Source organism: Phodopus roborovskii, unplaced genomic scaffold (genome assembly GCF_943737965.1).
Source record: "Phodopus roborovskii unplaced genomic scaffold, PHOROB, whole genome shotgun sequence".
Taxonomy (NCBI): Eukaryota; Metazoa; Chordata; class Mammalia; order Rodentia; family Cricetidae; genus Phodopus; species Phodopus roborovskii.
This window is the reverse complement of record NW_026126563.1, coordinates 2,559,006-2,581,186: the sequence shown is the minus strand read 5'-3', so window position 1 is coordinate 2,581,186 and position 22,181 is coordinate 2,559,006. Positions and strand designations below refer to the sequence as shown.

The following is a 22,181-nucleotide window of genomic DNA, read 5'->3' as shown; positions in this document are numbered from 1 at the left end:
TAACCCATTTCTACTAATCTAAGTACTGCCACGTGGTCTCATCTTACTGGAGAGAGGGGCAGGCGTTCTTCTCTCTCCGTCCTCCATCTTGGATCTCCTCCCTACCACTTCCTCTCTCCTCCTATTCTCCTAGTCCCACCTATCTTGCTTCCCTATTGGCCAACAGTGCTTTATTCATTAACCAATAAAAGAAACATACTTACAGAATGACATCTCCCATCAGATAATCATATATATATATGTGTGTGTGTGTGTTTGTGTGCATATATACATATTATACATTATATTATATGTAATCAATTGGTTTCACTTTGTTCTTGCAGTCATTGTAGTTTATATTTGTCAGTGAAAATATCTGTTTGCCACATGGACACAGAAGATTATTATCTTCAACAGTCATCATTTGAAGTTGTCCAATCACAAGCTCCAGGCAACCACAGCCTCTTAAGACTTGGCACAAATCTTTGTTTACTGCAGGTTCTTCTATTGGAACTTGGAATGTTCAGCAGCAGAGACAAATATTGTACCTTTGTAAGAACAATGTGTCTAAACTAACCAGCGGCTGCAGACATGCATAAATCGGTCACAAAACAAATTCTGTACCAAATGTGCAGGGCCTAATAATAACTCCAGTGCAAAGCAGTCCAACATCCTCCTCATTATCATTGTGATGTCTAATTGCACATGATGAATAAATCATCACGCAGCTGAGTCAAAGCAGACATAATGATGGCATAAAAGTGCACCGTGATTCCTTGGAGTGAACCCGGAGTAGATGTCTTGTGTTGTAAACCATCGCAAGAGAGGAAGGAAGTTATGTTTACCTATGGAATAGAATGTGTATGCATGGAATCATGGCTTTCGTCTCACAGAAAAATCTTCAACAGTGGGATGTTACATTTTATTGCAAGTTTTGGGGGGAGGTCTAATAATTGTGCATGGTTAAAGTTCATAAGCAGAATCTTGTAAATTAGATTAAGAGATTCAGAAATATATTCCTTTTCTTTTCATGTCAGAAAAGAGAGTTTTGGAATTTTTTTTTAAAGAAATAGAAAGATTATAAAAGACATGAAGAGAATGTGCACAAATCTATATCTGGAATCAGTTTTGTAAACATTTCTCAGTTAAGTTTCCTTTATTATTAACTGCAAAATCTAAGGGCCAACTTTAGTTCACAATATGACAGGAGGGAAAAAAATCCATTTGAGAGGGAATTTGTGGCAGCAATGTTGATGGATTGATGTATTCCCAATTTTTAGAAGACTTTAGTGCATATATGTGTGCAGGCATGAGTGTGTGCACAGGCATGTGAGAGGGTGGACATTCCTGTGCTAGCATGAAGTGTGCTAGCAGAGTGTGTCAGGGTCCCGTGTATAGCTTGTTGAATGGATTCTGGGTTCCCAACTCTGGTCCTCATTACTGCTCAGCCAGTGCCGGTAATTTCTAAGTCATTCCTGTAGACCCATAATTTACAAGTTTTTCCATTTCTGCTCAGTAATTAGAATAACACTGTGACAAATGGCAGTTAGCAGTGAGCAATAGTTTTAAACCTGCTTTTGACATCTAAAAATAAATATTTTATTACGATTTATAAGTGCTGTTTCTGATGAATTAGTATGGTCCCTCATTATTAATGCCAAAGAAAGAGTGAAATTCATCAGAAGTTGAAACCATTGTCAGACTTCACTGAGAAGTTGGCATCTCATAAAAGTGGTACTGCTTGAGGGATTTGTACTCGACATGGTCTGCAAATGAGCATATATGAAGTAAGCAGGAAGTAGTACTTGTGCCTGAGAAGTTGGCTCAGTTGGTGAGAGTGCTTACTATAAAATCAAGAGGAGCTGAGCTTGCATCCCCAGCATTCATGTGGAAACCCAGGTGTGTCTATGCACATCTGTAATCACAGCATTGACTGGGGATCCTGCGGATTTGGCTGCCCAGGTAGCCTAGACAAGTGAGATCCTAGCTTTTTCTCAGTGTGGCCATTAATGCTGCCAATGTTTGGTGTTGATTATGTCTTGCTATTTTCCTGAACGTTTAAAACTAATTTCTAAGGGTGTTCCAGTGCAGTTTTTAGGGTGTGTTCACTGTAGTCAAACCATTGTAGAGCAGGAATAACTGCTTCCTTTTCCTATGTATGACCTTCTTCCTCCTTCTCATTCCTTATTGTCCTGGCTAATATTTCAATAACTGTCAGGAAAAAGATGTGAGTGGGAAGAGTGTCCTTGTCCCCAATGTTAGGTGCCTGTTTCAGCCTTCATTATGTTGAGATAATTTCCTTCTACTCCTACTTTCTTCAGGGCTTTTTATCATGAAGGGACGCTGAATTCTGTCAAAAATGCCTTTCTACATCAATTAAAATGATCAAGCAATTTATTTAAGTTCGTTTTTTGGGGTATATTACATTTATTGAATTGCTTTTGCATTCTGGAATGAAGCTGTGGTGTTCAGAGTGTTTGATTTTTGATGTGTTGTTGAATTGGTTTTGTAAGTATTTTTCTTTCATACTCTTTGTCAGGGAAATTGTTTCCTCTCTCTCTCTCTCTCTCTCTCTCTCTCTCTCTCTCTCTCTCTCTCTCTCTCTGGTTGTGTTATGTGGTTGTGTGTGTGTGCATGCACATGTGTATCCTTATCTGGGTAGTACTGGCTTTACAAAAATGTGTTTGGTAACATTGTTTCCATTTCTATCTCATGGACTATCCTGAGTAAATCGGGAGCATGGCGGGAGGGGAAGGGAGGTAGGAGAAATAGGAAAGGAGAATGTGAGAGATCAGGAAGGTCAAGCTGGGGGAAGGACAAAGAATGACCTTGGTGGAAGGAGCCATTATGCGCTTAATTAAGGAGAAGTCTCCACTTTCCTTACTTTGTAAGTCTTACTTTCACTCTTACTCCTTAGGTGGCTGGGTGACTGGCCCCTAGTGTCCCCCTGTCTTTGTTCTATGTTGTTCTTTCTTCTAAAGATTTTTCTTCCAATTTATTCTCCCTGTTCGCCAGCCCTGCCTATCCTTTCTCTTGACTTGCTGTTGCCTGTTCGGCTCTTTATTAGACCACCAGGTGTTTTAAATGAGCTTCACAGTTAAACAAATGCAGCATAAACAAAAGTCACACATCTTTACATAGTTAAACAAATGGTCCACGGCATAAACAAAGGTTATACACCTTAAAATAATGTTCTACAGCAGGGACAGGAGAGGATTAAAGGTAGGTACAGTCACAATATGGTATGTATTTGAGGATATATCATCATGAACCCAACCACTTTGTGCCATGAGTAAGTCCCGATCAATTAGCCAAGGATAAAATAAAATAAAACAAAACAACATGATAATGAAGGGAAGCTAGTGCTGGCGAGCTGCAGAAGGATGAAAATTCCTTTTCATGATGCCATTAGGCCATATTCAGTTAGCATGCCAATTAGAATTCCAAGTAGGGAAGCTGTGTGGGAATTGGAAAGCTCAGACTCAGGCTGTTTCTCAGACAATTTCCAGAGCCCAGTAGGAGTCCCGAGTCAATGGTTTAACCTTAGACTCAATAGAAACTGATGGGGCACTTGTAAAATAACAAGCCTGGGTAAAATGGGGCATAGAGGAAAATGCAGACTAACCCAAAGAAGCCTGAAAATGTAACCAAAAAATGCTTCTAGAAATTGGCCTAGGGGGCTGGCAGAGCATAGGAAACCCTCTTCACAAAATTGACTGTGGTGAGTATTGAATGAAGTCAGCTGTGTTTTTTAATTATGCAAGGCGTTGCATGCAATATGGACTCACTATGTGTCTGTCTATCAAATATAGATATAAGTCACATATGCATGTTTATAACAGTGTGGAACTTTTCTTAATTTTTCATCAAAAAAAAAAAAAAAAAAAAAAAAAGCAACACTCAAAGAGACTCCAAATCATCTTGATCATTTTGAAAGATCAGAAAGTTTAATAAGACCTTATCTCTAAGGAAAGTTTTAGTAAGCCATTATCTTCTCAGGTCATAATCATTTAACACAAGAAATAAAAAGATTTAAATGTTCTTCTCCTCCCACTCCAATTCCTCACGGGTCTGAAGGAAGTTTTATTGACTTATAGGTAGAGGACATGACAGAGCAGAAGTGTGCTGTAGAGGGAGTCGGGTGTGCATGTGTGAATGTGTGTTGCCATGTCTGTGAGCTCTGGAGCAAAAGGAGGATAATTCACTTTGAAAATAACTGGAGGGAAACGAAGAGGGAAAAGAGAGTGCTGAGGCCCACAGTCAGATTGTAAGTGCAGTCCTAAGCACAAGTTTTCCATCTCAATGTCCTTTCTATGTTTCTCATCCCCAGATGATGGTTGTGTGGCTGACTTAATCTACCCATGGTAGACTCCTTACCTTTGAAATGCAGGAAGTTGAAATATCAGCATCCCAGAAAGAAATGTTTTATTTCACGTTTCATTTACTAGTTAGTGCGTTTTTGTTTATTTGAAGAAATGAAAGACCTTGACAGTGCTAATGGACCTGTATAGACTTCAGCATTAAAACAGCAGTTATAAATCTAAAACCTTTTTAAATTTAAATTAGAAACTATCTTATTTTACATATCAATTCCATTCCCTTTCCCTCCCATGCCTCCCCACCCCTCCAGTCCTTCTTCTGCTCCATAGAAACGGTGAGGCCTGTGGTAGACTGATTCCCATTTTCCTGAAGAACCGCCATCCTGATCTCCAAAATGGCTGTGCAAGTTTGCTCTCCCACCAACAGTGGTTGAGTGGTCCCCTTTCTCCACATCCTCTCCAGCATAAACTGTAATTGGTGTTTCTAATTTTAGCCATTCTGGCAGGAGTAAGATGGTATCTCAGAGTTGTTTTGATTTGCATTTCCCTGATAGCTAAGAATGTTGAGTACTTTCTTAAGGGTCTTTCAGCCTTTTTGATTTCCTATATTGAGAATTCTCTATTCAGTTCTGTATCCCATTTTTAAATAGGGTTATTTGGTGTTTTGGTGACTAGTTTCTTGAGTTCTTTGTATATTTTGGAGATCAGCCCTCTGTCAGATGTAGGACTGGTGAAGGTCTTTTCCCAGTCTATGGTCTGCCATTTGGTCTTGTCAACTGTGTCCTTTGCCTTATAGAAGCTTCTCAGTTTGAGGCAGTCCCATTTATTAATTGTCGATGTCAGTGTCTGTGCCTCTGGAGTTATGTTCAGGAAGCTGTCTCCTGTACCAATTTGTTCAAGGGTACCTCCCATTTTCTCTACTAAGAGGTTCAGTATGGCTGGATTTATGTTGAGGTCTTTGATCCATTTGGACTTGAGTTTTGTGCATGGCGATAGACATGGGTCTATCTTCAGCCTTCTACACACCATCATCCAGTTGTGCCAGCACCATTTGTTGAAGATGCTTTCCTCCTCCCATTGTATACATTAAGCTGTTTTGTCAAAAATCAGGTGTTGGTAGGTGTGCTGGTTAATATTAGGATTTTCGATTCAATTCCATTGGTCTACCTGTCTATTTTTGTGCCAATACCTAGTAGCTGATAGAAACAGAAGCAGACACCCACAGCTAAACACTGAGCCAAATTGGAATCCAGATGCAGAGAGGGAGGACAAGACCAGGCTACAAAGACACATGGAGACATCTGCCCTGAACAAGGAGGAGCTAATGGGCCCCCAGACTGATCGCTAGGAATCTAGCATTGGACTGACTCAGACCTCCAGAACATACTTGGGTCTCAGTCAGAAGGCCTGGGCAGTCTAAGGGACCTCAGACAGTGGAACCAGGATGTATCCCTGGTGCATGAAAGGACTTTGGGAGCACATTCCCTATGAAGGGATACTCCCTTAACCTAGAGGCAGGAGGGAGGGCCTAGTCCCTACTCCAAATGACTTGACAGATTTTGATGACCCCTCCTAGAAGGCATCACTCTACCCATGGAGTGGGCGTGTGAAATGGGAGGGTGGGGGAGAGGGAGGGAGGGACAGGGAACTGGGATCAATATATAAAATAAGAAAAATATTTAAAAAAAAAAAGAAAAAAGGAATCTAAGGGATGATTGGGACACAATTGTGATACATTTGCCAAGAAAAAAAAAAAAAAAAAAAAAAGAAGGAGGAGGAGAAGAAAGGATGAGGCCGTTATGGGGGATCATCAAAGTCTAGCACACCATTTGGAGGAGGGTCTAGGGGCTCCCTCTGAGAGAGTATCCTTCTATGGAGAGTAGGCTCCCAGTGTCCATTTGTATACTATATATAAATATTGTTCCATTACCAGGGGTCCCATAGACTGCTCAGGCCTCTTAACTATCACCCATGTACGGCCTGATTCAGTCCTGTGCTGGTTTCCAAGCTGTCAGACTGGGGTCCATGCGCTCCTGCTTGTTCAGGTCACAGTTTCTTTGGGTTTCCCCAACATTGTCTTAAACCCTTTGCTCATCTACAACTGGATTCCAGGAGAGGCTCAGCGTTTAGTATGGATGTCTTCTTCTGCTTCTATCAGCTACTTGATGAAGTCTCAGGATGGCATTTAACATAATCATCTATCTCATTGCATTTAAGGTATCCTCTCCCTTACTGTTTAGGTTGTTAGTTGGGGTCATCCTAGTATATCTCTGGACATTTCCCTAGTGTCAGATTGCTCTTTAAACCTATAATGGCTCCCTCTATTAAGGAATCTCTTTTCTTGCTAAAGCTCTTAATTACAGAACTGAGACTCTTCATAAACTTAGGAGGCAAACATTCTCTGATTAGATATTTGATTTTATTAAATATGGATTTTAGAATAAGTAAACAGTATCGGCGTCCCTGTGGACCCTTGTTCATTTTCTTCTCTGAAGTGTGAGTCCTCAGGTGTATGGATGCTGTGTCACTATGTATTTAACTGCCCTGACAAGTTTCAGCGAAGTGTGGTGGATGCCTGCCACCTTGTGGATAGATTGCGAACAGTTGAGAATTCATACAAGATAGCATACAATTTTCCTTAAATATGTTTATGTTCATTACTTTTAATTCTAGAGAAACTGCCATTTTCTCTAGTATAAAATATGAGATGGAAAATTGGCTTTTTTGATCAATATTCTATAGCCTGTTTTGAAATTCTAGAACTTTTACAAACATGTATTTATATATGAATATATGAATAATATGAATATATAATATATATGAATATAAAAATACTGAAATCTCTAGATAAACACAATATAATTTCAATAAATATTAGAAATAACCATTAGGAACAATCTAGAAATTACCCACAGTTTGACTTACGTATTTCCTGTGAATTTTTTGTAGTGTGTTTATTACCTTATTATTAGAGAAATTGCATCCACATAGGTATGCTTACACACTAATATGCATTTACTTAAGAATTAAGAGTATGTGCACTATGATGGAGTTTTAACATTAGGGGCATAATTCTTAAATTTAAATATTAGTTTTCCTTTCAAATGATAAATTGAATTATTTAAAGTAAACAAAGCTATGTAAGTTCCTGACAATGAAACTTTTATGAATGTCCAGCTCCTATTTGACATGGAGAGTCTGGAGATCTATGAGCTGGAAATCTGGAAACTACAGATCATACTATTACTTCTTCCATTCCTTATGTGAAAAAAATTGTGAATTTTCTTCATACATAATTTATTTTGAAGGATTTAGATGAATGTTCAGTGAATAAAATTTAAACTATATTGAAGGTACCTATAAATAATTCACAGTCTAGACATTTATTTGGTTTTTTTAAAAGTTTTGAAACATTTTTTTTTATCATAATAAAAAGCAACATTGTCACTCCTATCAATCCTCAAGTGTACAGAGTCTTAACATCTTTGACACACACACACACACACACACACACACACATATATATATATATATATATATAGAGAGAGAGAGAGAGAGAGAGAGTAAATGTTATTTTGATAGTCTTGTTAAAGTGTAAAAAACAGAATATCAGAAATAAATATGCATATTTGAGCTATAGTCTTTTCAAAGCTGTACTCTTATTTGAACACATATATGCTGAAAACTTAAATTTATCATGATATTTAATATGTATGAGCTCTACTTTTGTTATTTTTCTAGAACTGAAAGGTAATAACTTAAATTGTGGTGATACATGACAGTTGAAATGATAACCAGAAAACTTGCTTTCAAAATAATCCAATAAATGGTCTCACTTAGTGGAAGGCAGAGAACTCTCAAAAAAAAAAATGCTTATTTTGCATCACTTAAGCCCCTTCACTTGATAGAATGTATCCAAAATCTCAACTTGGAAAGGTTACTTTCCCTTGTATCACTTTTCTGTCACAGGGTACTTATGTAGCCAAGTGTGACCTTGACCTCTTGACCTTCTTCCTGCTTTTCTGTTGTAGTGTTTGAAGGCCTGGCCAACACCCTTAGCTCTGCAAGCTCTTACCTTAGTTTTCATCATTGTCTCAGTACAGTACTTACTAAGACAGCTGACGTGTATTTATTGTGTTGGCTAGCTCAATGGTAAAGTTTGAAGAGGGATACTGGGAGTTTTAGACTGGCCTGCCAGTATCCCAATGCTGACTACCCCCATGTCTTACAAGTCATAGTCATCCTGCTTTGGCCCAGGGAACAGTACATCATTTCTCACAGCCCAAAGCAAAGTCCCTCTTGAAGACACTCTCCGCCCTAGTCTGCAAGGCCAGAATTGAACACTGTAGTTTTGCTGTTGTTGTTTGCCTAGTTATAAAATTTAGTTTTAGTTTAAGAGCTAACAGGTTAAAAATTTGTTTTATAGCCATCATAGAATTTATCTGCTGTTTTTTGTATTTTTACCTATTTGCGAGTTGTACAAGAATTCTACTGATATCACCACAATAAGGGAGGGAAAAAAAAAACATAGTGTATTTATTACCTAGAATATGATCTAAGGTAAGTGATGGCGATTCTCATTGCTTGATGATGTAATGTTGGAACAAAATTTTCTGACATTTCTTTGTATTTATTGTGGTCTCAGTAACTGAAACATATAATAACTAAAAGAACATGTTGATTAACATATTCACAATTAGGAAGCAGCAAAAAAGACAAAAAACACATCTTTACTATTTGAAATATTAATCTGAACACTCTTATCTGTCCAGTACATTATTGCATTGTTTTGTGTCTAAGGTAAAATGTTCCTTTGATTCATAAATTTAAAATTTTTAAACTGACTCATCCGATATACAAATTATTACAATATTAGCAAGGCATTGGAGAAGGCCAAAAACTATCCAAGTATCTTAAAGGTATTCTTTACTTGGTAGATAATTATAAATCAGAGCAATATACTAATCACACTTGAAAAACAGTGATCCAGAGACAGACATTGGGGTTCAAACTTCCCAGCTGAAGACCAGAAAAGCAAAGCAGCCGGCCACTAGCTTTTACTCTACCTCAGGCAGAAAGGTGATCCTGGCTCCACCAAATGTCAGACTGTAATCCCAGACTGCTATGCTCTCTCTCGCTCTCCCTCTCTCTCTTATAGAGGATATTTTTTTAATTGGGGAAAGGGATCATAAAAAGGGGAGAGGAGAGACCTGCCTCTAGAGACTTGTAACGAGTACGTTTTTTCCACCTGCCGCCACGCCAGCCCCAAATAATACACAGGGACTCTGTATTTGATACAATGCTGTTGGCCCGGTTACTTGTTTCTTATCAGCTAGCTCTGTCTTAAGTATTAACCCATTTCTGCGTATTTCCACGTGGTCTCCTTACCGGAGAGTGAGGCAAGCGTCTGGTCTCCCCGGTCTCTCCATGCTGACTCCTCCTTACTACTTCCTCTTTCCTCCTTGTCTCCTAGTCCCTCCTATCTTCCTTTCCTATTGGCCAACAGTGCTTTATTATTAACCAGTATGAGAAACATATACAGACTGACATCTCCCATCAGAGACTCGAGCAGCAGGAGAGGGGGGGGGAAGGAGGGAGAGAGGAAAGAGAGAGAGAGAGAGAGAAGAACAGAGAGAGGAAAGGGAGGTGGGCAGGGCCCTTTTAAAAGGGCTTACAGTGAATGTACACAGGTGGTGCTCTTAGTGGCTGCAGCTGAGGGTGTACCCTGTCAGAACCCCAAGGACAGGCCAGTACTGATGCCTGGATACTAACATTTCCCCCTCTTTAGTTATTACAAAAGAATGAGGTGTTAGAAAGGGGTACCAGGTGAGGGGAATGAGGATGCCCTGCTCTCAAGACTACCCCCTGCTGACCTGGGGGATGTCATTCATCTTTGGGGGATCTGGAAAAGCTGGGGTGCTGATCATGTCCTGGAGTAGCTGCCTGTTTAACTTCACTGTCCAGGCTCTATTTAACCATCAAGGTGCTTCCTGGACTTGGCAAAATGCTGTTCTTGGTGGATCCAAACAGACTCCCTAGGGCTTAAAACACCTGACGTTTTCCCATTATTACAGCATCACCCAGACATGCTTGGTAGTTTTGAGCCTCCAGCTCTATGGACAACAGCTGGTAGCCCTGAAACAACACCTGATTAGAGGGTTCAGTGGGTCTCCAAAAGCATCCCAGTGGGAGCAAGGAGATATAGATTATAACAAAGCTCCCATGAGTTAAACATAGAAGTTAAGACCCAAGGGTCTGCAATTCCTAGTGTCTCAGAAATTCAGAGGGCCAATTTCAGAGACTGGCACAGACCACCCAGTGAGTCATCACTCAAAGGGTGGGGTCCAAGGGCTCTGAGCCTTGGAGACACAGTCACCGGTACCAGGACTTCCAGAAGAGCCAGAAAGAGAGGAAAGGACTGTGCTTAAGAAAGGAAGCCTCACATCCAGGGAAATGTCAGAAGTGGATAAGCCCACCAGAGACCCAATAGTTGGTACTGAATGGAAGGCAAAGTCAGCATCTAATGAAAATGAAAATGTAGATTTGTTGCAGGTGGAAGAGAGCAGATGCTTCCTAATGTTGGGGTCGAAGGCATGAGCTGTTATCCTTCACTCTTGTTTAAAATAGAGATCTTTCTACCTCCTAATCCTGAGTCCTGGGGTTAAAGGTCTGAGCAACCACTGAATGATCTTTATAGCTTGAGACTGACTTTCCTTTCTGAATCCTCGAGCAAACTTTAATAAATCATAAATAATGTATCATCACATTCTGCTTTACACGCAAGCATATTTTTCAGCATGTCTAATCTAGGAAATACCTTAATGTTTTATGTACAAATTTTGAAAACAGTTATTGTCTGTGTAGCAGCCCGTATTTGTTCTACAAAGCATTAGGAAATTAAATTTACTCCCAAATTGAAAAGTAAACTTTTGCAACATTATATCACATCACTAAATTTTACATTATAAGAGATTTACAGACCTCTTAACAAATCACTAATGTACTTCCAAAATGACTGCCACAGGTTCGTTTCTTTTTATAGCTTTTCCAGATGATATTCCATGTCTTTTAATCTTTATATAAGGAACCTAGAGTAGATCTCAGCTATGGGAAGTAAATACTTTCCTGGGAAAGCCAGGGCAGGGAGCAGGTGGAACCATTGGATCTGAATTTGTGTATGTCTTACTTAAAATAAAAAAATATATACTTATTATTTTTATTTGTATGAGTTTGTACTTTGGTGAGTTTATGTGTACCAAATGAATGCACACAGGGACATATGGGCCCAACCAATGAGAAAGGCTCCTGGAACTGGAGTTACCTGTAGATGTAAACCACTGTGTTGGTGATGGGAAGTGAATCCCGGTCCTCTGAAAGAGCAGTTGGCATTCTTAATCACTCAACCACCTCTCCATTCCCTCAGCTTTCCTATTTATTTTCATAATTCAATAACTTTCCTATATAAAAAATTATGATATTTGAAAATATCCTTAGTTACCATATGCAAAATGTTTTCCTGGCCATACTAAAAAGCACAGCATATATAGTAGAGGAACTAATTTCCCTAAATATATGAAATACGTACTTCTGAAATTTATAAAGTTTATTGCAATTATATCTTAGATAATATTGATCATCAATAAGTCTTGAATGATTAATTTCAAACATCTCATATATACCATATTTTTATATTCACTTACCTAGAAATATTAATACAAAAGAGATTTAAATGATTACTAAGGAAAATTAGCACAAAAATTAAACTTAATGAGGTATATATCCACTGGTTATAAAGATGAAGAAATGTTCAAAAACATTTCTATAAGCCATAATCCACAATGCAGTATTTGTGCAGACTAAGTAGATCTTTTTACTGTAATAGTGATACAAATTCATGTTTTCTGCTACCAACATTACGTTGGACATTTTTTATTTGCTATCATTGTTCCTCACATTCTTCATAATTCTCTACTCATATTTTTTACCACTTTGAAGTTCTAATTTTAGCCTCCCCCCATTACCTAAATATGCATTGTATTCTGGAAATTATTCATTATATTGTTATGTGCATTCTCTTATTTTCTTAAGGTTGTTGAAGATTAATTTTCTGTTGGTTCTGGATTTCTAGAGCTTTTGTTTTACATATGCTCAAGTATGGTTATGGGTTTTTTCAATATATATTTCTCTATAGTACCTGTCATAATATTTTCAAACTATACCAACTTTTATTAATGCTTTGTATAGTAAATCTAAATGCATGTGTGTAGAACTGCTGTGTAGAGCATGCGTATGCCCAGGGAAAGTACATGAATTTTTCTAAGTTGTATGTATTGATGAGAGTAAAGACACTGTCCTGATAATAACCTGAGCCTCCAGTCACTGGGAATAATGATCACTGTGTCAGCCTTTCTGAAAATCCAGTGCCATGTCTTATTAAAGGCACATCCTGGTTCCTGTCAAGACCTTCAGTGACTGCTGAGCCAAAGAGCATTGGATATGACTTTCCCTTTTCATCATGCTCTCTCTCTCTCTCTCTCTCCCCACCCCCTTTCCTTCCCTTAGCTCCTTGCGAAGGAAACACGTTCTTCTGTCACAGTAACATGTGTATTAACAACACGCTAGTCTGCAATGGGCTCCAGAACTGTGTATACCCCTGGGATGAAAATCACTGTAAAGGTAATGGAAACAGAGCCCTGGAGTAGGGAGGAGCTATCTCTGCTTAGGTGTTATAGAACAGAGGGTGTGGCTTTGTTGGCCTTTGCATACGCCTTAGAGTCAGTTTGTAAATAGTCTCCATCTTCACGCCTCAGTGTGCCTGGAGACCTCATCCATAATGACAGTGGACTCTGCTTACACTACAGAACACTCATCAAAGATACCTCAGGAGGGCTTGCAGGGCCAAAGGCAGAAAGGAGCAGCCAGCAGTGGAGGGCCACACTCCATGACACCTTTGTACCCTATTAAATTTCTTCTATTTTCCTTTATTCAAGCTTTTTCCAGTGCTTTTTTTTTTTTTTTTTGCATGTTAAGGATCTTCTTGCTAAGAAGATTTTTTTTTCTTTCCTACAAAATAATTGCCCTGTGGACCAGCCCACAACCAACATATGGTTCTTTAAATGGTGCTTGTTGGATGGGTAATGCTCCATTTTAGTTAACATGAAAAAAAAAAAAAAAAAAAAACCAATCCATTATTAAAGCTGAATGTTAGACTCAGTTCAAAAGAAGATAAACAAGGAACTCTTTCACACTTAAATTTCTAGGATGATCTATCAAAATACTTTCTACAGAGAGAGAAGCAGAGAAGCCCTGCCCAGTATCTGTTGAGGAACTGAGGTAGTAAGGAAAGTTTGCCCAATGGAAACTGTTTTCATTACTTGATACATTTTCCTGGTGCTATGTTCACTCCCCAGAACTTTTATTCTTCCATCTTTGCAGATGGAGCATTTAACTTCAGCTTCCCTGAAAGACAGCTGATGATTTCAAAGGGTTTTTTTTGGGGGGGTGGGGGAGGCGTTGCTTAAATGCCTTGGATGATCACTCTTCCTGAAGAATTCTCACACATTTTGTTTTATATTTAGGGGAATGGATTAATTCCTTTAGTACGTCTATAAGAATGCCTATCTGCAATTAATCGTTCAAGCTTCTGTACGTGCAGACGTTTTCTCCTGAGCACACTCTCTCCCCCCGTGCGTGTGTGCACTTTTCCTGTATGTGCCCGTTCGCTACCCACTCAGAGGAAAATTTCCTCACCTCCGTTATTCCCCAATTTTAGTGGTCAATTTTTATCATAGTTTTTGTTTGGGGAAAATGTGTGCAACTTCTCATGCTTCTACAAATGTCTGCTGTGATTTTGTGTTGAATTAATCTCCGTATCAAAATGCCTCAGTTCTATAACTTTCCTTCTCCCTGTCAAGCAGTAATAGAGAGAAAGACAGGTGTAAGTTTTATGCAAGTTTTAGCATGTATCTGCCTTTGCACACACAGGTACACTAATATGTATACATGTTATACATTAAAAGTAGGAAGTAGCCGGGCATTGGTGGCTCACACCTTTAATGTCAGCACTCCGGTGGGGGCGGGGGGGGGCAGAATCAGGCAGATTTCTGTGAGTTTGAAGCCAGCCTGGTCTACAGACGGAGTTCCAGGAAGGCTCCAGAGAAACCCTGTCTTGGAAAACAAAAACAAAAACAAAAGTAGGAAGTAAATATTTGCTTTTATGGATGGAAAATAGAGCCCTTGTGAAAACAGAATTTTTATTTTGAGGCACCGTTGTGCGGTAATTTAGGGCTGAGAATTTTTTTTTTTTTAAGTTTGGATTTGCGTTTTGAAGGCGATATTAACGTGTGGTGGGTTGTTTCTCCTCTTGTCTGTCTGTCGTCACTCTCTCCTGCCTACAGAAAAGAGGAAAACCAGCCTGCTGGATCAGCTGACCAACACCAGTGGGACGGTCATTGGCGTGACTTCCTGCATTGTGATCATCCTTATTATCATCTCTGTCATTGTACAGATCAAACAGCCTCGTAAAAAATACGTCCAAAGGAAGTCAGACTTTGACCAGACCGTTTTCCAGGAGGTGTTTGAGCCTCCTCACTATGAGTTATGCACGCTCAGAGGGACCGGAGCCACGGCTGACTTCGCAGACGACTTTGATAACTATCACAAACTGCGGAGATCATCTTCCAAATGCATCCATGACCATCACTGTGGATCCCAACTGTCCAGCGCAAAAGGCAGCCGCAGTAACCTCAGCACAAGGGACGCTTCCATCTTGGCAGAGATACCCACCCAGCCAGTCAAGCCCCTCATCCCACCCGTGAACAGAAGGAACATCCTGGTCATGAAACACAACTACTCGCAAGATGCTGCTGATGCCTGTGACATCGACGAGATTGAGGAGGTGCCCACCACAAGCCACAGGCTATCCAGACATGAGAAATCCGTCCAGCGGTCAGTATGCATAGATATTTGATGGCAACCGTTAACTGAAGACAGAAATGCTCCCACAGCATTGTGTTGTGTAGAGTCTGTCTTCACGCTCACCTCCCCTATGAATAATAGTTGAAACCATCTCCCCTTGATCTTCCTAGCACTAGTCTGTTTGTCTAAAATCCCTACATGTGCATGAAATGTGCATGTGTGTGACGACACATGTACACACAGACCAAAGATATTTTGTTTATTTATGTATATATAAAAACCATCTCTACAGAAAACAGGGCCCTTCATTTACAGTAGAGATTTATGCAACTAATTTGACTTCACGTAGTGATAGTTTTTGCTCTCATCAATATTATATTTCAGGACAGAAAATAGTATTATGAAACTGTTGCCTTACCAAGATAACTGTACTATCTCACTGAATATTTTTAATGCAAAAATAAAACATTTTGCAATAGATATATTTATTTTGGTAAGAAAATGAAAGTATATTTCACCATATAATGTAATATTCAGATCACAGTTATATTTTATAACATTGAATGATAAAATGCCAAGAATATATTTAAGTATAGAATATATTGGGAGACATTTTATTCATTTTTCATTTATATATTGAATATCTTGTGTTAAATGTTAATATTTCTAAAAATGAGTAAAAATGAGCAGAAAATTTGGATTTAGAAATGGTTTATTTTTTAAATTTTAAGAGCTAGTTGAATTATGCTGTTTTTTTATGTTTGCCATAATTTATTTAACTCTACAGTAGTATAAATTTTATTCATGAAATATAAAATATCTAAGTTGATTTAATATGTTCATGCATGCTGATGAAATACTATTTTATTGCTTTGTTAAATTTAGGGATGCTCTTTAAGTGAATATATATGCCTATATTTTGAGCAAATATTACTTTGTTGAATGAAATAGCCATAACATTCCAGGTTCTGCCTCATTGGATCTCTAAGCAAACATGAATCCGAATACAACACAACTAGGGTGTAAAACGAAAACTCAAGGTAAGTCAATGCCCTTTGCCATGTTCTATTTTGTTCTGTTTCTCTTAAAGTGTCTTACAGTATTTCAAAGAGTGTGTTATTTATCCATTACTTTTAAGCTGCCTATTTCAAGGCATTTCATATTTAGAGGCATAAAGGATGTGGTGATAATGGAGCGGTTATTCTTAAGATACATAGTTTTATATTAAATTTTAATATTCTTCTATTAGACATTGTTCATCAACAGAATAAGCTAGTGTTTACATTGTAGGACAAAGATAATAAAAGCAACGAACTTTCTTCCAAAGACTAGTTCAGCAAGCCAAGTTTAAAAACAAAACAAAATAATTGAACAACATTTACTCTTAAAGTAACTGAAGTGAATGCATTTTACTTACAATCACTGACATAACTTGGCTATATCCTATTCAAATTCAATGCCGGGTATTTATACAATTTGTGTGGTCTTATTTTTGCATGAATGATTAACTTATCTCATTAAAGTTATATGTGGCATGTTGATGAAACTTCATAAAATAAAATTGAGTGTTTCGTGTTTTAAAAACCTCATAGCCTTCAGTTGTCCACACGAGCATCTATTTGTCATGAGCTATTACAAAAGCTTTACATCTTCACCTGGCTGCCTGAGCTGATTTTACTCTAACTCCTTTCCAATTAAATTTGCTTCACAGCTGATCTCCTCAAAACTCTTCGAGCCTATCAACTGTCCTTGAATTAGGAGAACGCATCCCATGCGCTGTATGAACTTAATAAGCTGGTGTGTTTGTTGCATCTTATTCATCGGGAGGGAAAAAAAATGTTTTAACTGTGCTTTATTTTCAGAGAACTATTTATACACACATGGGGACTGTGAAAAGGGAATTCTGTAGCGAATTGTGAAAAGTGGACATATTTTTAAATCCATTCCACTGCCTTTACCCAAACTTAAAGAGTCACAGACATGTGTTATTCCCTCGGCAAGACATCCCTGCTGCTGAGCAATGATGTGTCCATTCCCTAATTTGGTTGCTGATCACCAAGTGCTCCTTAGGTTTTAAATACATTCTGAGATTTACGGAAACTTGAAGAAGAAATTAGTTCCTGATTAAGACTACCCCAGCTTTACTTTTACCAGTCAACCTCACTTCCATTTGTATGTTATTCACATCTTTGTTACATGATTGTACCTCTGTGATCTGTGAGAAAAACAAAAAACACAACTTTGGGGTGAACCTTGTGTTCCGTGTACATTGTTTTCATTGCGTAGACTGCTTGAGAATAGTGCGTTCCTGCGTGGTTTTTGAACATGCTCCAATGAAAAAGTGGAAATGTGGATCGTGGAAACACCAGCTAGAGGTTCAGTAGACTGTGCACACCTGTCTGTCTGTTTGTTTTTCATTATAATTAAGTGCAGTAAATAAGAGTAAAATCTAGATTGCAATAAGACAAATATCTCCCCCCTCTGTCTTTCTTTCTGTCTCCCCTTATCACTTCTATGTACCCCTGATTTCCTTTTTGTTTTCATCAAGGGAAGATACCGAGTTTCATAAATGCCTTTCTGAAATCAGGTATTTTTCCATTCATATACTACAACAGAATTTTGTTTGATTAAGCACTTAGCAATATGACTGAATTGACAAGTTTGAGGAAATCCCCTGCATGTCAGTACTGGATATTTAGGTTGGAAAAAAAAAAAAAAAAAAAAAAACAACACTCTGTCTTTATTAGACACATTGTAAAAAGCATGCATTCTCAAATATTGCTGTTAATCTTCCATTTCTTTGTGCCATATGCTTGCTACTTGTAACTTTTATATAAATATATACACATATATAAAATGTATAATAATTTCCTAATCTGAGTTAAGAGAAATGCTTTCTTCTGTTGTGATACAATGCAGAGTTAAATGAGCACATGATTTATTAATGTCAACTCTTCCTACACTCTAGATTACAAAATGTCATTTAATATTGAGGCTTCCCTGAATATTTGATTTCTAACATCTTACGAATATATGCCTTTTGTATTAAGAGTCTTTCTAAGTCACTCCTTCAAAATCACAGACTGTTTTATGACTACACTATACCATTCTGACTTACCCACACACACACATGGGCCTAGATGCTTAATTGGTACTGAGTTTAACACAGAAAAACTAAAACTCATTGTTCACGTAACTTCCATTGAATTATAATGTACCCCCCCCATAAACACTGAATGGATACCTTTTCTAATAAAGGATTTGTAGTCTTCCAAAATTAATTATGAAAGAATAATTACAGTATATCTGCTTATTCTTTTCAAAAAAATTGTCAAAATACAACTTTTCTTTTATAGTCTAAATGGATATTCCTTGACGTGTCTCTTTTAGCAGGCCAATCTCTGATGTGTTAAAATATAAATGAAGATAAAGTAAATTGTGATAGGAAAAACTAAAGAATTACAGCAGTTCTTGAATATGGTTGCAATATGATCACCATGCCTTGTGGAGTACTTGCCACACAGGGACATAAGTGGCAGGTGGGTTTGGTGGTCTACCTGTAGTCTCAGCTCTCTAAAGACAGAGAAGGACATTGCCACAGCATGTAGTCTAACTCAGTAGTTCTCAACCTATGCATCACAACCCCTTTGGCAGCCAAACAACCTATTCACAGGGGTAGCCTGATACAATTGGAAAAGGCAGGTATTTATATATCACAGTTCAAACAGTAGCCAAATTACAGAAATGATTTTATGGTTGGGGTGGGTCGCTACAACATTAGAGGGTTGCAGGGTTAGATAGGTTGAGAAGCACTAGTCTAACTAAACCAGCTGAACAGAAGATGTCTGAGTTCAGCCAGAGACCCTTTCGAGGTCAACATAACAAAGACAGAGTGAGAAAAGACACTTTTTGTCAACTTCTGGCCTCGGCAAACGTACATGCACACATATATGCATGTGCACACATGCACACAAACACACAGACATGTGTACACAAACATTACACAAAGATACATGTACAAAAACCTAAAATAATATTAAAAGGATCATTCCTTTGAATGCAGTTGGCAAATTGTTCATTAAGGAAATGTACTGACACAATGAATGCTCTCTCTCTCTTTAATATGATGCAGACTTTACACGTATCACTTATGATAAAATTCACCTTTCCCTGTTTGCATACTCAATTTATATTTGTTACTATATGTGATTTCGTGTTCATTAATTCAAATGGCACTCCAGGGTTATCATTAAAATTAGTTGCCCTGTTTTTTATTGTTTAACCTCTTTAGGAGTTCTCAGTGGACAGTATTATTTTTGAATGGGGTGATACCACACTTGATATGTATGTCATGGTGTGTTCCATACGCAATAATGAAGACATGAAGATAAATTAAATGGATAAATCACCACGCACCTGTCATGAATATTTTCAAATTTTCCAGTTCTTTTAGTATCTACAAAATGCTACTGATCTGCTTATTTTATGCTTAAATGCATTTAATACCTCAAATCAATTGAACAGACACTTTTATTGACACGAAACTGAATTAACCATAATACTAAGGGTGGGTGACTAGCATATATTTAATATATAATTTCTTCATGGGAAAATAACTTCTCTTGAATGATAAGCCTCCTCTTGGGTAATAATTACATGAGCTACAGGTGTTGTCTCTTCAAGAGAAGAGATGCGGACATCACTTCCCAGAGTCCTGGCGGTCTGTGACCGTCCCCATCAGAGATTCTAAATTCTGAATCTTGGAGTGTGAGAATTCAGAAAAGCTACCAGGTATATTTTGGATCTCGATGCGTGTGCCTTTATAAAATCCAACCCAATATTGGGATTTGTCAATATATTAAAAATGCTTTTTAAATAATGACATGAAACTTTACCACTTGCATATCAACCTACAGAAAACCTTCAAAATAGGTGGTTGAAAACTATCAAATTTATGGGTTAATGGTAGTTAATTCATGGTTATTTCAAATAAACTCACATAAGAATTATACTGAATCAATGATATATTTTCAAATAGATCACTATGTAAGTTTGGTGAAAATACTGGTTTTGATCTAAGGGTCTGTATACACATTTAACAATCTTGGTGGCTTTTCATTGTCACATGGAATACCCATGAAGACCTGAGTTCAGCTTTTTACTTCTCTCCAAGTGCAGTACTATTCCTTAACACAAAGTTAATGTTCTGACTTTGAATCTGAATTATTTTCTGCACCTGTTTTTATACACATGCAGATTTTACGCATCATTTCACAAAATAGACATGCTATTTGATTTTTCACAGCTTATTTTAGCCAGATAATTAAAATGTGCAGTAAGCATAATTAGAGATCAAAGTCATTAGGTCTGTAAATGAGAATGAACCCTGTCCTGGAGATGCTGAATCTTTCGTCAAATTTTTGCCCTATTAGAAAATGTTTCAGGATGTTGAATAGTTTAAGAATTATTCTTCTCCATAATTTAAGTTTGGCCTTCAACATCATATGATTATCTCTTAAGTTCTGTGTCAGCCTCTTCTCTATTTCCCCAAGGGAAGTCAAGATTTCCTCATGTTACATGTTTTGCTTCTTTCATATTTAAATCAAGGATGGACTTCCCTGAACTCACAATATTAAAATAAAGTGAGATAATATGATTCTGAGTCTTACCAGCATTGTAAAGCAACAACAATGCAACGGTGAGACCTCTTTGTTTGAATTATAGCAGTTTCCAATACTGAAGGGGAGTGAAATAAAGGAATTATTTTAAGTTGATCTGTTTCCTAAATGGATACAATGTGAAAAGTGAGTTTCTTCCATGTCCATTGTACAAAAGGGTTAGTGGTTATCCCTAGTTTCCTCAATGAAACCATTTCTATTTATCACAGCATGATGAGAAAGAGGAGGCCGAGAAATAAAATAAATGGAACTTGAGTTAATTACTAGTCCCTTATCTCTTTGATTAACCTTTCTTATATTCCCTTCTAAAAATTGGAGAAAGAAAACTGCATGGCACAAATACAGGGATGTGTTCTTCTTTTATCATTAATCTAGGTCAACAAATCCCAAGCAACCTTCAATTAAAAGGTATAACTACTCATTTTGTAATGAATTCAGATCGTACCAGCGTTCCTTTAACCTAGTAATGTCATCTAGGTAAATCCAAGAGTGTAACAAAGGCAAGATATACAAGGAACTAATGTCAAATACATATTTCACTATTTTCCTTGTGGTTCCAGGCTATGTGCTTTCTGGCATTTTCTTAAAGAGAGAAGCCCTTCTAACATAACTTCATTTCTTTATGTTAGGAAGCAAACCAATAAATACAAGTCATCACGCTTCTGTCATTTGCTTGAGGACTTAGAAAAGATTCCTTGTTCTTGTGAACCATCCTGGTCACAAGAGCGCTTTTGTATTCAGTAGCCGTAGAATTGTGCAATCAGCCCATTCTCTGTCCCCATCATCACTTTCTCTTTACCTAGTAAGCCATGCTATTTCCCAGGCACTCACTGAAACATTTTTTTTGGGTTTCTTTTAGTAGTCACAGATAGTCCCATACACAAAACTTAAAGCTGACCAGCAAGGATGATGTGTAATCTATTTAAAATAAAAAATGTTCCTTTTATATTACATTATTAAACTTGTACTCTTTATTCACATTCCTTGATTTTAAGTTTATATCAGCATTGCTAGTTTTTTTTTTTTTTGTTGTTGTTGTTGTTTTTTTTTTTTTTTTTTTTTGGTCTGTACAATCTGTATATATATTAAAAAAAAAACAAAAAACACCTCTCCTTCAGTACATTGGGGATGAAGATGATGGTGGAGACTGATGGAGGGATGGTGCTTAGAACTGTAGAAGAAAGTTCTATTCACATTATTTTTTTAACCATGTGGCCCATCTTCAAACACCAGTTAGATTTCCCTAGTTCCCTGCATTCTGTATAATACAAAACATAATTACCAGTTA

At 37.7% G+C, this 22,181-nt stretch overlaps 1 protein-coding gene across 1 annotated transcript in view; it reads left to right on the top strand.

The window, feature by feature from the left end:
* Neto1 (neuropilin and tolloid like 1) overlaps positions 1–17,361 on the top strand; it is a 104,026-nt gene extending 86,665 nt beyond the window's left edge. Inside the window, exons 8-11 of the mRNA XM_051202082.1 lie at positions 12,861–12,974; positions 14,696–15,245; positions 16,181–16,255; positions 16,927–17,361. Coding sequence (XP_051058039.1) covers positions 12,861–12,974; positions 14,696–15,245; positions 16,181–16,241 — 725 coding nt within the window. The 3' untranslated portion in view covers positions 16,242–16,255; positions 16,927–17,361. The remainder of the gene's footprint in view (positions 1–12,860; positions 12,975–14,695; positions 15,246–16,180; positions 16,256–16,926) is intronic.
* The last annotated feature ends 4,820 nt before the right edge of the window (positions 17,362–22,181 follow it).